General features: G+C 38.1%; 1 protein-coding gene across 1 annotated transcript in view; it reads right to left on the minus strand.

The window, feature by feature from the left end:
• Window positions 1-9,593: 9,593 nt before the first annotated feature.
• The window catches only part of LOC134855049 (uncharacterized), a 72,177-nt gene continuing 64,447 nt past the window's right edge, over window positions 9,594-17,323 (minus strand). The window contains exons 7-8 of the mRNA XM_063871429.1: window positions 12,466-12,624; window positions 9,594-9,841 (exon numbers count right to left, since the gene is read on the minus strand). Of these exons, the coding sequence (XP_063727499.1) occupies window positions 9,594-9,841; window positions 12,466-12,624 (407 nt within the window). The remainder of the gene's footprint in view (window positions 9,842-12,465; window positions 12,625-17,323) is intronic.

A 17,323-nucleotide genomic window follows, 5' to 3' on the forward strand; every position in this document is an offset into this window, starting at 1 on the left:
TTGAGTAGCGAAAGATTAGTTTTTGTGCGCGTCAATCTCCACGAATTGTAAAAAAATCAGATTTCAAACAATTGAATTAACGAGCATTTTTAGGTAAAAAAGCTCAGGAAAGTTTTTAATATAACGAATTTTTTCATACTTCAACATCGGTAACATCGGCCATAAACATCTGCATAACTCAAAGCAAGCTGCAAAAATGGCCAGTATTTGTCCTTGAGACAAATTGCTCTTTTTAAAGGTCAGCCTTAATCAAAGCTGAACCAAATTAGAGCAAAAAGACGGTTAGAATAGGTTTTGGGGGGGATCGAACCTGGTTACGGAGCTTCCCATCAAGTTCGGGGCATATTTGAGTTCTAGAAAGGAAATGACCTAGTCGGGATTCGAACCGGCGCTGAACCCGCCGGGACAAACCCTGTATACGCTTGGCTACTGTCCCTATATGCATTTACATTTTGGTTCATTTTTATATGCATTTATACTCTCGCTTACATTGGCGTTTATATGCATTTGTACTCTCGCTTACATTTGCGCTGCAACATCCTCCACCCCTAAACAAGGAAGAACGGGAGCGAGCTTTACGGTCGGGCGGGTCAGTTCGCTCGTAACGGTCTTTATATCGGCGGATCTCGCGCATCTGTCCTTGCCATAGTGCAGTTTTAGGATACGTGCGAGTGGATAATGTCCACGTGGAGTGTCAGGCTCTATGACCCAAACCAAGTCGCCAGCTTTCAACTTAACGTCTGACTGGTTGTGCCACTTTGCCCTCCTATTGAGGGAAAGAACGTATTCCCGCATCCACCGTGTCCATATTGCGTTAGCGTATTATTGCGCTCTGGCGAACCGCTTCTTATGGTCGAAGTTTTCTTCGAAACTTAGCGACGGAAAACTCGCTGCATGTTGACCAAGGATAAAATGATTCGGGGTCAACGCCTCTCGTTCTAGCGGATTGGAACTAACGGCTGTTATCGGTCTAGCGTTAAGTGATTGCTCAACAAGGCACAGCGTGGTTCTTAGAATCTCCTCAGTTACTCTCCTTTTGCCTAGGATGTCATGCAAAACGCGTTTGGCACTCCGAACTAATCTCTCCCAGGAGCCACCATGGTGCGGTGCGCTGGGGGGATTGAATTTGCACTTGATCCCTTTCTGAACAAAAACAGCGGGTGCGAGCTTGTTCCAACTCTCAACGCAAGCTAAGAGCTCTTTCTGAGCGCCAGCAAAGTTCGTGCCGTTGTCGCCAACAAAGTTCAATGTGCACCGCTCTAGTGGTGAGACAGGTGAACAAAAAACCCCACCTCTTTTCGGTACTTCTCCGAATTGGAGCTAGGAACGGCCCAAAGTAGTCGACACCTGTATTAGAGAAAGGAGGTTGCTTGTAACCCAGCCTTTCAATGGTCAGATCAGCCATAATATGAGTTAGAATTGCGCTTTGCGTTTTCGGCACCCAACGCAAGTATTTTCAATGTTTCTCAGCAGCCATCGCAAATTTAACACAACGTATTTCAAATTAACCACCGCACGCATGTAATCCAAGCCATGATGGAAATTCCTAACGTGCAAGTGTTTAACCAATAACCGAACAACCGCGTGACGTGCATCAAGTATAATCGGATGCTTGCTATCGAAATCGGAATTAACCAAGCGACAGATGCGCCCAGTCGAGCGAAGGATGCCAGCTGGTCCAATGAACGGCAAGTACTTGGCGATCCGACTATTCTTCGCGATAACTTTACCGGATCTTTCGCTCACTAGGGAATGTCTCACCCTGGGACAGGTAAATGAGCTTCTGTTCAGCAATATCCATTTTGCACGGGTCTGTAATTTCTAATATACTGGACCGGAAATGTTTATGGGATGGCAGCCATCTCAACAAAAATGCTAATGTGCGTTGGTGTTTTACAATTGAACTGAACCTCTCCCATTTTTTGAATATCGACGACGAATATTGACGAATCTTTCAGACAAATGTCGATATCACATGAAGGTCCTTTGAGTCTTATTTTAATCAATAACCCTTGTATCTGGCTTGTACGGCCAATCAGTCGTCCTCAGTGTACTAGGGTCATTAACCCAGCTGCTTTCCTTGAGGGCTTCCGAAGAAAGCGCTCGTGTACCGGTGTCAGCTGGGTTATCACCGCTAAGTATGTGATGCCACTGATCAGTGGTGGTAGAAGGAAAGCGAAGGACACCGCATGCAGGAAAGCGACGGCACAGAAAACATCCTGCCAACTATCACCGAACATGTGAAGTTCTATTTGGTCGAAAGGTTCAGTGAAATAGCTGCGAGGTATTGTCAGAGAACCTAACAAATGAAGAGCTGAGTGCCACTCAAGGAACTGCTTTTTGATTTCCTCTGGCAGATCATCGTCCCATTTATGACCGCTGATTCGCAAAAAATCTTTTAATAGAAGGCGAGCCTTCACCGTATACGGAGCCACCAATCCAATTGGATCAAAAACAGAGGAAACAAAACTCAACACGGTACGCTGGGTGATTGCTTTGTCTAGTGGACAATCAACCCCTCTACTAACGACTAAGGTATCTTTTACGTGATCCCACTTAAGACCGAGAACATGCGACGACTGGTCTGGACTCGAACAAATATTTCTAACAGAGGAATTGGACTCACGGTTTTCCGGATCAAGAGCAGTTGTTACGTCGGGCAAGTTGCTGACAAATTTTTTCAGATGAAACCCACCCAGTTTAAGCAACGAAACTAAATCTCTCCCTACTTTCAAGGCGTCATCCCTGTTTTTAAAAAAAAATCCAGATAATCATCCAGATAACAACAGCCGAAGCAGCTTCGGGGTACTCAGCTTGATTATCCGATGCAGTCTTCTGCAAAGCAAAATTCGCACAGGTCGGCAAGTCACGAGCACCAAAAAGGTGACGCGTATATTGGTGAACTACCACACTTGATGTGGGGTCCTCTCGCCACAAAAAACGAAGAGAAAGTTGATCTTCTTCACGGACTCCAACCTGTTAAAACATCCCTTCAATGTCAGCTGAAACGGCGTATTTATGCTGACGGAATCTTAAAAGTACAAAATTGAGGTTTTGAAGGAGATCCGGGCCAGCCAACAGAGATTTGTTCAAGGAAGCGCCCTGACACTTCGATGCCCCATTGAGGACTCGGCGCACCTTACCGGGTTTATTCGGGTTCAACGCCGGGTGATGCGGGAGATACCACTCACGATCGGCTCGTGATTTGGTATCGTGTGCCTTAACGGTTATGACATATCCTTTTTGTATATCTTCTCTAATTGCTTAGGCGTATTTTTCACGGAGCGACACATCCTTATCTAGCCTCCTTTCCAAAGACTTTATTTGAGCTAAGGAGGAAAAATAGTTGTTCGGTGAAGTACTTTCCTTATCGTTCCAAAGCATTGGTACAATGTACCTCTCACCATTGTGGAAAATGTCATTTTTCAAAACGGACAAAGCGCGTTTGTCGGCGGCGGAACGGGCATCTCCCTGCTTGAAGGCTCCATATGACTCAAACTCAAACCAAGTTTTAATTTGGTCCGCAAGAGACATGTCTTCGACAACACACTTAAAGTAAGACGAGTTCAACTTGAAGGACGGCGGTAAAGGACAAACCTTAAAACCTAAAATCGGAAAGCGTACGGCGCACGGTGAAGTAGAGTCCTCCCCAGAAGGTACTCAACGGGTCTTATGGCATGGTAGAAATCCTGTCCAATAATTATTTCGACTTCCTCATACTTATAATGTATAGATTTTTACGGAGCCAACTGCGGGTATTTTTCCTGTAAATCAGGAATACTTATGCTATCCGATCCAATGCGAATAAGATCCTTAACATAAGCTCGAAAAGAAAACGAAAATTCACTATTATTCGTTTCGGCGAAAACTTGAAAACCTACTGCATGAGTTTTCATCAAGCTCGTGGAATTGAATCCATTTATGGTGAGGTTAACGAGAGTGCCAACCAAATGGAGGCGTTTTACGAGATCGGCGGATACCCATGAGTGCGTGGAAGCACTATCGCAAAGAGCTAGAGCATTAGTAATCGTCGCATCCGAAGAGACGGCGAGTGATGCAACTGGCAGGAGGCCTTTAGTTGACTCCTGGCTATGAATATCGCCGAGGGCAGCGTTAGTCGATACATGTTTAGTGTTTGCGTTAACTGACGCCGGGGAAATTTTTGTATCCTTAGGAGACAAAATTTTCTCAGCTCGATGTAAGAGCACTTTGTGCGTGCTTTCACAATCTGGCTTGGGGCACTTTCTGGCCTTGCTACAATTAAGAAAACTGTGATTGCTCTGTAAACACGCAAAGCAAAGTTTTTGTTCGGCTACATGTTTCGCTCGCTGCTTGGCGTTTTTCTCTTTGAATACGGCGCAATTTCAAAGAGCGTGTTGACCTTTACATACAGAAGATGGAGGGTTTTTGGGTTTTTTCTTAGACTTTTCACTTACCTTTGCATTACCAGCAAACACTTTTGTACCTACTTTTTGCTTCACTGGTTCTTCAGACTTAACCTTAGAATTAATTGTTTTTAGCTTCGCATGAACCTCGGCTTTTTCCATAAGCCATTCATTGAAATCTAGCAGAGTTGGTCGATGCCACTGGCGTTTTACGGTTTGCATTGACCATGCTTCCGTAAGGTTTGGGGGAAGGTTACTCACAGCCTGATTCAGTAAGTTAACACTTTTCAGGTCATCGTTAAAAGATAGAGACTTGAATACGGCAACAAGTCCAGAAACTGTACAGGAAAAACCAATTACATTTTCCGAATTATTCATTTTCAGCGGCGGAAAATTACTGAATTTATCTAGAGTAGCCCCTACTACAGCATGAGGCTGCCCGAACTTTCTTTAAAGAGTTGCTAATGCGTCTTTATATAGTACTCAGCTATAATTATACTCAGCGATTGCGGATTTTGCTTTACCCACTACGAGCGTTTTCAGATAGGCAAGCTTTTCATCGTCAATGAGTATGGCTGAATCGACCGTCGATATGAACTGCCCAAACCACTCATGCCAATTAAGTGGGTTACCATCGAACTGGGTCAGCTTCCACTCAGGGAGATGATCTTTTCGGCTGTGCATGAGTATTTTAACTAGCTCTCGTATCGAAAGTGAACGCTCGACGTCTGCACCAGGTGAATTACCGGGAGTTGGCGCTGTAAAACTCGAAGAATTACCGTGATAATCAGGAACTCACGGTTGATTAGCATGTGAAACATTTTCAGGCTGCGCAAAGAACACAGTCCCACCACTTGTATAAGGATTAAAATTATTCGGAGTTACTGCGGAAAAAACAGTTGTCGAAGGAACGTAGTGTTTTTGAGCTGACATTAAAGGGACAGCAACAGCTGGTCTCCACAAATTACTATAAGGATTATAGTGGTCACTTGAAAAGTTATAACTACTAACGGGAACATCCATATGTTGTTGTGATGGATTTACAGGTGCTTGGTAGCCAGCTACTACTGATCCTGTAGTTTGAGGACTTAAAAAATCTGATTAGTGGTTTTTGATTCAGGAAGGATCGGTGCTACACCAGAAGGAACGTCTGCAGATGTTGTCGGAGCAAAATAGTTCTCAGAAGTTACCGGGACTACTGACCCTGTGTTTGGATTACCTAGCACTGGATGAGTGGACAAAAAAGTTTGCTGAGGCAAATTATTAAAAACAGGTTGAAGGACCTGCTGTAACCCTACTGGATTGTTAACGGAAATCTGCGACTGGACCAAATTCGACAAATTATGTCGTTGTCCGTGAATGTGGTTACTGAAATACAATCCCGGATCACTAGAAGCTGCCTGGCCATTATTCACTCCCGTAAAACTTGATGAGACCTTGTTATTTATTGATGTAGGATAAGTTTCCTCAGGACCTCTCGAACGAACGTGCTGCTTTTGATTGGGAACTACAACAGCGTCAGGCTGATTGTGGTCGACAGATTCGACCCAGTGACGCGTACGATCCTTTTCGTCTATTGTTAGTTGTGGAGTGATTCGAGTTAAACCACTTTCCTCAGCATTCTCGCTGATTTCCGACAACTCATCTTCTAACTCAAGCCCTTTCAACTCAATTTCTGCAAGTTTTTTCCTGTGTTCTTCAGCCAATTTTTCCAACTCTAAACTGCTTTGTTATTCTAAAAAATATTGTTTCATCTTGTTTTGCTGTTCTTTCAGTCTTAATGACACCTTTGCCTGCCTCTCAAGTTTCTCTTGTTGTTTCTTTAAAATTATTAAATCGCGCTTTTTCACAGAAAGTGTTTTCGACGGAGCGGCGGTATAACGACTAGAATTCTGAGAAACCGATTGCTGATGTCGGCTGCTTCGGTGTGACAACTTAGAGCGGGTATCTGTTTTATGCGACTGGGATTTTTCACTTTTTTCAGAATGATGAGAAACTTTTGAGCTGCTATCTATTTCGTCCGGCTCTGTTACTGCCTCAAAACTTGTTTGATATGTGATAGCTTCCTGTAAAACTTTATCGTTGCTTTGAGTCAACTTATGAAGCCACATATCCTGTACCGGTATCAATTCGTCGGGGTTGGCCCTTTTTGCAGCCATATCAATCAACTCATTATTTATCTCGACCACTTGTTCTATATAGTTCCTACATTTTTCAATATAGGTATCAATTTTTGAGCAACGACTCTGATTCTCTATGTAATCTAAAAGATATTTCGTGGCATTTATAAAGTTCGTTTTCGAGATTGCTACATTTCTGAAACAACTTCCTAATTTTCTTCTGAAACTTAATTTCTATGCTTAATAAAAAAAGAAATAAATGACTCTCAGAAAATACTTTATTTTCACTCAAGTAAACCCAAAAAATACTCTAATACATCAATAACTTACAAGCGGGACTAACTTGAAGTTTTAACGCTTTAAATGTATTGTGAATCGCCCTACGATATTTAGGCGACAAACGGTTCCGCTTCTTCTTAGCTTTCATTGTACTTAGGTCAGCACTGTATCGTCTAAGTTAAAACAGAGTCTTCAACTCAAGGGAAGGGGGCTGGTGCAGCTTTTTATACTTTTCAATAAGTATTTGGTCTTTGGCCTTTCGATTTGAGATAAAATCCTCAACTATGTTAAGAACGAGAATACCTGTCTTTTTCAACTCTTTTTCTATATTGTCCGAAGCGTTGCGGCGACAGTATACAATAGCGGTAATATTCTCCTTGTATTTCAAAAGAAGGCTCTTAAGTTGGTCAGTACTCAAACTACGGTTGTTGTTACTGCGGTGCTTACTAATGGAGGTATTTATCGCGTCGTGACAAATAACTAGATCTTTCCGATTCGACAAAAAATGGTGCAGATAGTATTGGATAGTTTTCTGCGAGTCCCTGGCGTTAAAGTTAAAGCTTAAACCGGGCTTTGTGAAACAAGTCTCTTTCACGCGCTTTTGAGACGGTGCGGATAGTTTACGGAGCGCGTGGTCTAGAGAACTGGCCCCTAGTATGAACACCATACGCTAAGAGCGCTTATTCGCGGCGGTAGTTACCAATGGGGTAAGGAACTAAGTAGGTCGGTTGAACTCCAACAACACCCACGGAGTAAACCTGAGAATTCAACTTAACTCACTTAATATCACCCTACCTGACCACTTAACATTAGTTTCACGCAATGAAGTCAATAATCGGACGGGCTGAAACGGCTTAGATTTACTTGAAGCGAACTCGCTTTCAGTTTCACCAATGGTGGGTGGGGGATCAGGCAAATTGGTTAAGTTCCAACAACACACGCGGAAAAACCTGAGGATGAAAAAACTCAACTTAATTTGCCTGATATTTCGCTACAAGACCACTTACCATAAGGTTGGTGTCATGTTACAGCACAGTTTCGCAGAATTCTGGGGAAGTTTTGAGGATTTTTGGCAATTTGTTACTTTTTTGCCAAATTTTTTTGGAAAATTTTGGTCAACAGGTTCGAGTCGTAAATCAACCCAAAAACTAGTCCAGTACCTCTTGTCTATGGTCCGACTTCACGGATTAATATTCCATTCACAATTACCCAAAAGTTTGTGGTATCGGGAAAATTACCTTTTGTAGCTTGCTTTAAGTTTGGATACACGATAAGACACCGTATGTAATTTTATTGCACAGAAAGATTTGAAAAAAAAACTAAATGAGTCTTACAGTTTTGATGATTTTGGAGATTTTCGGCACCGGAAATTTCTCTCACGAGGGAACAACTGCACTCACGATACCTGTGTAAAGGTCTCCGATTTAGCCACACCAAAAAATCCAGTCTATAGCCATTCGCGAGCCAGCAGTTGAGAAAACTGGGAACGTACAGGTTGATGAGTCTTTTGTCCACCACCGATATCATGAAGTGGACTGAACAAACACTCTCGAAAACTATCTTGGCCGACAGAATCTGCTCCCAGATGTTGCCTTTAGTTTAAAACGTAGAAAAGACTTTATGTGTGTTGAAGTTCGTTATCTCAGGAACTCTAATGCGGGTTCTTTGTGTCGACTTCGTGAGAAAAGACTTCGGTGTCCCTCTTTAATAGAGCAGCTGTCCCTTGTGGGCGCCAAAATGTGCGCGTCAATCTCCACGAATTGTAAAAATATATCAGATTTCAAACAATTGAATTAACAAGCATTTTATCGGTAAAATAGCTCGAGAAAGTTTTTAATATAACGAATTTTTTCATACTTCATTATTGGTAACATCGGCCATAAACATCTGCATAACTCAAAGCAAGCTGCAAAAATGGCCAGTATTTGTCCTTGAGACAAATTGCTCTTTTTAAAGATCAGCCTTAATCAAGGCTGAACCAAATTAGAGCGAAAAGACGGTTAAAATAAGTTTTGGGGGTTCGAACCTGGTTGCTAAGCGTCCCATCAAATTCTGGGCATAATTGAGTTCTAGAAAGGAAATGACCTAGGCGGGTTTCGAAACGGCGCCGAACCCGCCGAGACGCACCCTGTATACGCTCGGCTACTGTCCCTATATGCATTTGCATCTATATGCATTTATACTCTCGCTTACATTTGCGCTGCAACAGTTTTACTGAGGTAAAGGTATTTTTTAGATCTTTTTGCTGGGAAACCCGATAAATAAATTTTTATTTTGAAATTATAAGTCGATCAAGTTTTTTTGTGATTTTTACAATTTTACTATTCGATAGTTGAGTTTGCCTTCCTTTAAACAATACAAATGCAGTGAACTTAAAAAGAAATCACAAGCCAAACCACGAAAAATCAAAATTGAGCGTGAACAAATTTCAAGACTTTTTCCAGAAAAAAAAACAACAAAAAAAATCAGCAAGACTTATATAAGAGTACTCACTACGTTCATTACTCTCAACAAGACGCTGTGGTGGATCATCTTCAATACCGGAAGACAAAAACTGCCAACAAGAAAACCATATATGCTGGTTGAAACATAACTGATGTTACTTATTATTTACAACAACACTTTTTCAAACTAAACCTGCTGCGTGACGTCAATTTATAAATAATTTGTCATAAGGTCTCGAAACTGTCGTTTTGAAACTATTAGTAGCTAATTTTATACATATAGAGTATATTATGTCCATGGATATCGGTGAAACTGCCTTTCACCTCCACGATACCACAGACTTTGCCCGGATCAAAAACCCAATCTAGTTCCCTAGTTCCTTGGGCATACATAGTCCATAGACCACAGTTCCTTCCAAATTCCTGAGAGAATTCTGAACAAAACTCACGTATTCCACAGATCCAACTCGAGTGCAGTTGTAATTTCCATCGTTGCTGGGCTCTGAACAAATCTCGTCATCTGCCTCGTCATCATACTGAGTGTCATCCGCGAGGAAGAAGCAGTTGTCGGCAGCTGAGCTCTTTCGACTTTGTGAACCAATTTCAGAGATGTCTGAAATAAAAGACTGCTATTCGTATTTTCGGAGAAAACTTGCAGTTGATCAGTGAAAAAAAAACTCAGATCAATTCAACATCCGGCCAAATTGTCCAGCGCAGATAAATATGAAATGAGAAGCTTTTGACTACTGTACTGTCTTAGTTTACCGGAATTAACATTTAAAATAATCCAAAAAAAAACAATTTTCTTAAATTGGGTTGACAGTACACAAGAATTGATGGGAGCCAAAAGTTTCACAACTCTAACTTATATTTCAACACTAAAGCGGGGCCTATTTCATAAATAATAAATTAAGTCGTTTTTGTTTGTTTGAAAGGAGCAAAACATAACCCATTTTGGGTGAAGTTTTGGTTTCGTATTTAAAAGAATAATTCTGGACCCTATCCATTTTTGTCAACTCAATTTGTAAAAAAAACTCCATATGTTTTCGAGTTGTCAGGGTAAATTAACCGATACCTTATATTTATAGTTTAATACAAACTAGGTAAACTTATTTTCATAAGCTCGAACTGTCAAACTTTCAGTTCATAAAATTTCTCAGATAAATTTATTACTTCGCAAAAACCCAATTCGTACAAATTTAAATGGAAAACTTTGCATCGAAAGACAATTAGCAGCTCCGTTTTTTTTCGAGTTTTCGCTCATTAAAAACAACCGTTTATTATTGCGCGCTTCTTTTTGTTACGAATTGTAACTCTCAAAGAAAACTTTCTCGATAACTATTTTCTCGAAAACTCTATATAACAGTACCAATCTCTTTTTTGAAAAAAGGCTTAAAAAATTACTCTTTGAAACAACCCGCACTGGCAAAACTGACTGAGGTTAATTGCATTATTAAAAAATTGAAGATAAATCTAAGATCGACTGTAGTAGCAAAAAAATTATTAATAAAAAACGATGAATATTGATGTGTTTTAAATCAATTTATGTTGATTTGGCGCAGAAAAACCACATTGAATCATTTCTAAAAAAATCTGATTAGAGATTTTTGGTTATTGCACTTGTAATTTTGGACTATTCCAGCCAATTTAATTTCTTTAAATCAATTATTATACAGATTATACACAAGTTTTCTAACCCATTTGACTCTCGAATAAAATCATTAAAATGAAAAAAAAGTAATTAAAGCTTTTCAGTTGATATTCCTGCTGATATATAAACTAAACTTAGTAAACTGAACTAAGATAACTAAAATAGCTAATATGCTAATTTCATGCAGCAAAAAAAAACATAGTCAACGGATAGTTGGAAAAGAGTAATGAACTCAAGTAAACAGAAAAAAAGCTGACTTTGTTAAAAAAAATCTCAACTTTCGAATCTCAAAAAAAAGAAGCCCGTTAAACTCTTTGAATTTTTAGAACAATTTATGATTAGTGCTTTTTGATAACATTAACCGAACTTGAGAACTGGATCAATAGGTAAACTTTTGAATCCGCTGGAAGTCTCAAAATTTCATTCCAATTTTGACACTAGAAACTGTTCACGTTTTTTTAGCGCCTTTTTCACGCTATTTACGTCACCTTCAACAGATGAAATTCAATTGAACTCAAAAAATGCATCTATACCTAAGTGCAATCATATATACATTAATATAAATGAATGCACATCCGTAGTTATTAGAGCATTTCTGAAAAAAAAGACAAAAATCAACAAGACCTACATAACAGTCTTCACTGCGTTCATTACTCTTACTTGTTTCATATTTATCTGATCGTTTTTTGGTAATCTGCTTTGCAAAACTGCGCTGCTATCAGTTCCTTTAAAGTTGTTTTTGATCACCATGTGTTAAACCACCACAAGAACACAACAATTGTTAAAATTTAAAAGCTAAATTTAAGTGCTTGCGGTTAAAAAATTCTCCTCAAATGAAAATAGATCACTGTAAGACTGGCGAAAGTTTCAACAACTAAAACAATTTTCTCAAATTTTTGATTCAAAGCAATAAAAAACCTAACATTTTTTTATTCAGGTTGAGAAATTGACCTTTCGCAAAACCAAATCTTGACCAAAACAGATTTCAATGAGATTTGGTTGGATTTGACTAGCTAGCGAAAACCGTTAAATCAATTTAAATCATTTTCGAGAGACTAAAATTTAGCAGAGAAATTTTAGGATAGATGGATTTAAAATCCAAATCAATTCCTAAAGTGTACATGGTTTAACAACTTGGATCGGACCAAAATTGGTTTTGAGAGCCCAAAAGTGTGCTCGCTCGCTCGCTTCTGGAATCCACAGACTATTTTTACTTGGTTTAGTGGATTTCTACCTGAAAACGTGGATTTGTAGTGGATTTGTACCTGCAAAATGTAAGCTACACAAAATTTTGAAAAAAGTTGTTGTTATGGAATCTATCGTCTTGGTTTTGTACGTTGATTAACTAATCTTTTTTTAAATTCTGAAAACAATCAATTTTGGAGGCCACAGTCTGGACATACCAAGATGCGGTCGCATCGGTCTTATCAAAAAACCACAACCTCGGCCCGGTAAGTTTTGATTATTTTTATTAAAAAAATTATATTTTTAGTAATTGTTCATACTCTGAAGAATTCTCAGGGTAGGTTCTGTAAAAAACGTGCATTGGATTAATTCAGCTCGAATTGAAAATGAAAAGTATTAACCAGGTTCGCTTTCATTTTCGTGGACATTTGGAAGTCGATTCAACTTCTCGATTGTGATTGGCTGATTGAGTTGAGCTTCTGCAGCCTCACTAACCAATGACATTCGAGATATTCCGTCGCTACTCCCACTCGTTTCTTCGTCATCATCTGTGCAATCGTCTAAAAATTTGTACAAGTTTCGTTCAGCTTCAAGCGCATTTTAAACTGAAAAACCGTTTCTCCTGGGTCGAGTTTTGAGACTAATTTTCAAAATTTCAAAGCCGCGCAATGTTAATTCTGCGAGCGAAAAAACATGGTTTCGGCCGGTTCTTATTATCGCGGGCAGAGCTTCAGTTTGAGCTTGAGTTTGAAAAGGTTGAATTTTAGTCGCGATAAGTAAAAAATCGCGATAGTCTGCAAATTAGATGCAAAGACTATAGTTTATCAGAAGTTTTGATATATGCCATAATTAGTTTGGGGGTTTAAGAAGTTAGACAAAAAGCAAATTAGACGATCAAAAAATAACGAAACTTAGACAATAACTTGCGTGAAATTTGTTTACAGACTTAAATTATCTTTTGGCTGAGTAAATACTGGTTGTTCCTAAATTCCGTTTCTGTACGCGGTCGACTAACTTCTAGTCGTCTAATTTCCTAGACCACATAAGAATATGAGAACAAGTGTTATCGGTGCATGTGAACAATCTCCTCCCTTAATAGATAAAGTGAACATAATCTCCTCTTAAGGTTAAATGAAGAATTCAAGCACTAATGTGGAACCTGATCTAAACTACATTTTATGATTGGATAAATTAGATATTTTACCACTGTAAAGTATTTAATATTAACCAATCATGATCCATCTAACTAACAACCCACTTATTTGTAAGTGCTGAAATTACTTGTAATTTCAGCACCAGAGAGATTTGAATTTAACTTAGAAATTAGTTGCCTCTCCATGAGAACTTCAGCAGCCGCAATAAACCAGTATACCCTAGATCTATTGAGCCTAGCAGAGACTAGTTAAACAACCTGAGACTAGATAGTATAAGAGTAAGATTAGGATCGGTATTAGACTAAGAAGTTGCACGAATCTATCCGGCCGAAAATAAGATAGCGTGACGAGCAGACGGTGTACCCTATCCGAAATTACTCTATGAGTTAACCACTTCGGTCATAACTCATCTGGTGCGACCATAAGTCTCGAACAAGACCCTAATAGCTTAGAATTAACCAAAAATAGATTAGAATTTAGACAAAACATTTTCAAAATGTTATACGACGATAATTTAATCGAAATGTCTCTTCGACTCAATAGATCAGAGCCAATATTCCGAACGATAATAGAACTACCCGGAATTGGAAGAAGACCTCGAACCAGAGACGACATACGACAAAGTAGAAACTTACCATATAGTTAAATGATAGTACGGCAAAAGCCAACACAAACTTTTATATTTAGAATTTTATTAGCAATGAATTTAGATTTTCATTCACAAACATAAAATCTTGAAGTCAATCTTCATGATCATCTCAGGCGCTAAAGAAAATTATTAATATACAATAACGATTGATAAAAAGATCTCAGATCGTTTTCCTAAATTCTGCAGTATTATATAAAACATGTTTAGAAAATATTTATTGAAAATCAAAACAAAAATTAGTAGCATGACAATAAATTGTTAGTAATCATAAAATCATTTGTAGTCCCAGCTTCATCACCTAAAAATAACAGCAATCATAAGCTCACTAAACATCAAAAACTAAAATTTTTAAACAATTTAAACCATTTTAAACTTAAATTCACTTAATTTTAAAATCAGATCATCAAGGCTTATCCTTGGATCTACATTAATTTTTCTATTTCATTAAATTTAAAACCTGATCATCAAGGCCTATCCTTGGATCAAAAAGAACAATTTTGTTCTCCCCCACCCACTTAGCTAGTGTCTAACGACCTCAAACGTCGATTCACTATCCAACCCTTTCAAAAAACCCAAGACTAATAGAAATTTTTGAACAAAACTAATCATTCAAATTAGGATAAACAGTGAAGAACTTCGGTTATTCATCCTTCACTTGAACCCTCCTCTTACCAGACCCAGGATAAATCTTAGACTTAGTAAGTTTAAAATAGTATCTAACGAACTACTCGCGTTCTAATTATACCTGAACCTTGTGGATCGATTTACTATTCTCCAACCCTTGAACACAATCACTACCCCTAAGTAAGATTAAGTAAGTTAACACCTTAGCTTATACTAGCCACGAGAAAATAAAAAATCATTCTTCGGAATCGATATACTTTGCTCTCCAACCCTGAACAAATAGACCCAGGTTAAGCTAACCAAAAAATCGTGAGGACTAACAGTTTAAGAAAATAGAAATCATCTAACAACTTTTTGCATCCATCATCCTAAACCTTATGCCATTTAAAAATCTAGGAAACAAACAAACAATCGTTTTACACAACTGTGAAATAGATAACAAAAAATACGACCTTGTAATTACACCTCATACACAAACAGTTGGATATATTAGAACAAAACGACAAACACTAAAAAGGAAAATAATAACCAAACAAAGACAAATCACACGAAAAAGATTTTCAAAAAATAGAAACGCATTTTCAGAATCAAAAGCCAGCAATTTAGACGAACTTTATAAATTAAAAGAATCTATTGATAAAAATTGCCCCATTCACGATCAATTATATTGTTCCGACTCAGAAACAACTTCAAATTCATCAAAAAGAGGAAAAAGAAGAATAAAAAAGCAATGTAAACACAAACCAGTACACTTGTATAATTGGAATCAACCAATTAGACACATCGATAATTACCTATTAACAGTCATTAAACGAAAAAATGAGCCAAACCCACACTCCAAGTGAAGATAGTCCAGATGACGACGACATCTCCCCTTTCCTCGTAGATGCACCTGATAATAGAGGACAACACGATCTTTGCAAGAATTTACTCCTAAATTTGTTTGAACCTGGAATCAGCCCATGCAAAGCAGAGTTCCCAGATGTAAAAATCAAAAGACAAATTATTGATCACTATCTGAAAGATATATGTAATTTAACACAACAATACGGAATCTACACCATAGAATTCAGTACACCAAACCCGAATCACCGCAAATATGTAATTCAAACAGACGATCTTGACCTAGAATTTTCAAAAGTATTCTTAGAATATATAAAAAGCATACAATATCATAACTCACAAAGAGCAAACTCCATATTTACTAATGAAGTTTTTGCCATAATATATAGTTATATTTCAATATTAGAAAACGAAACCCCAATCCCAAATGTCTCACCGACAGAGACATCCAAACATATAAAGGTAGGACATGAAATCACACTATTTTCAACTTTCCTACATATAATTAAAGAAAATTTCACTAAAGATGAAGTTTCACAACATACAAAACATGACTTACAAAAAAGTTTGGCATGGTTTATAATAGATTATTTCACACATAATATAGATTTAGTTTCGCAAGCAAGAAAAAATTTCAGACCTCAAAATTCAAACGATGATACCGCCATCACAGAACAGTCAGACTACGTTTGGAACCCCGAATGGTCTCATTATGCATTCATAAATATCCCACAATCAATATCAAGTCAAGCAATAAGTACAATATCTTATATAAGAGATTATGTAAGAGTAATACCATTAACCATTGATGCAACACCATTAAACTACAATACATTTTTACCTGATACGCGAAATAACAGTTTAAATTCGACCGTCATACACAATGAAAACCTTAATGGAACTAGGAATCTTACTCAACAAGATATCCAGACACCATCACACTTCATAAATGAAGAAATCGTCCAAACAACATTAACTACACAACAAAGTATTTCACCGATACGTCCAAATTTAACAACACCAAGAAATACAAACACTTCACTGGCACAAAAAAACCTTACAATCAACCGTTAAACCTTCGGTTGCTCCAAAATATTCACAAATGGATTATCAAACATATAGACCCATGACAGTACCGTCAAAAACACGCAGAACGTTCACAAGAAACACTTTTGCGGAACACAATTATAATTACGCACATTCATCAAAAACAAACTATCCCTCACGAAAAAACAATAATAATCAGATAAGATCTCGATATTGGGATAACCCAATGACAACAACCAACTCAGTAAATTTTCAAACTAATTCACATCCTCCACAGGATCGTAGTGAAAATTACCCATTCTTTCAACAAAATAAAAATAAAAAGCAAGCACCTCATCATACGGATTATCTATCCTCTGATGATGATTATTTACAACCAGATACATTTGCACCATAAACTCTAGAATATCGTGGACAAGGAGTGCAAAAACCACATACATATCATAGAATTTTTTCTCCACATCCAACAGATACACAAAATCAACAAACAATACAAATGCAAAACCCAATTAATACACAATCTTTTCAACCAATTCAGCCACAAAACCCAATGATTACACACTCGTATCAACCAACACAAATGCAAAATGAAATACCACTCCCATATTACCTTCAACAACACGAAATAACAAAAAATCAACTCTCAAACTTTTCACAAATGCCAAATGCCGCAGAATCCCTACAAATGACAATGAATCTATACCTTATGGGTGGATCATCAATAACATCAAACAAACCATTAATGGTATTCACAGGAACAGACCCTGAATATTCTGTAGAAGATTATTTAAATGCAGTAACAGCAAATTTAATTTTAAATATAGGACCTGAACCAATTAATACACCACTACATCAAAATTGGATACATCGACGCACAGCGTTGATACAAACAACCTTAGATGGCGCAGCCCAAAAATGGTTTTCAGTATTGCCTATAGAAAT

The sequence above is a fragment of the Symsagittifera roscoffensis genome, chromosome 10 (genome assembly GCF_963678635.1).
Source record: "Symsagittifera roscoffensis chromosome 10, txSymRosc1.1, whole genome shotgun sequence".
Lineage (NCBI taxonomy): Eukaryota > Metazoa > Xenacoelomorpha > Acoela > Convolutidae > Symsagittifera > Symsagittifera roscoffensis.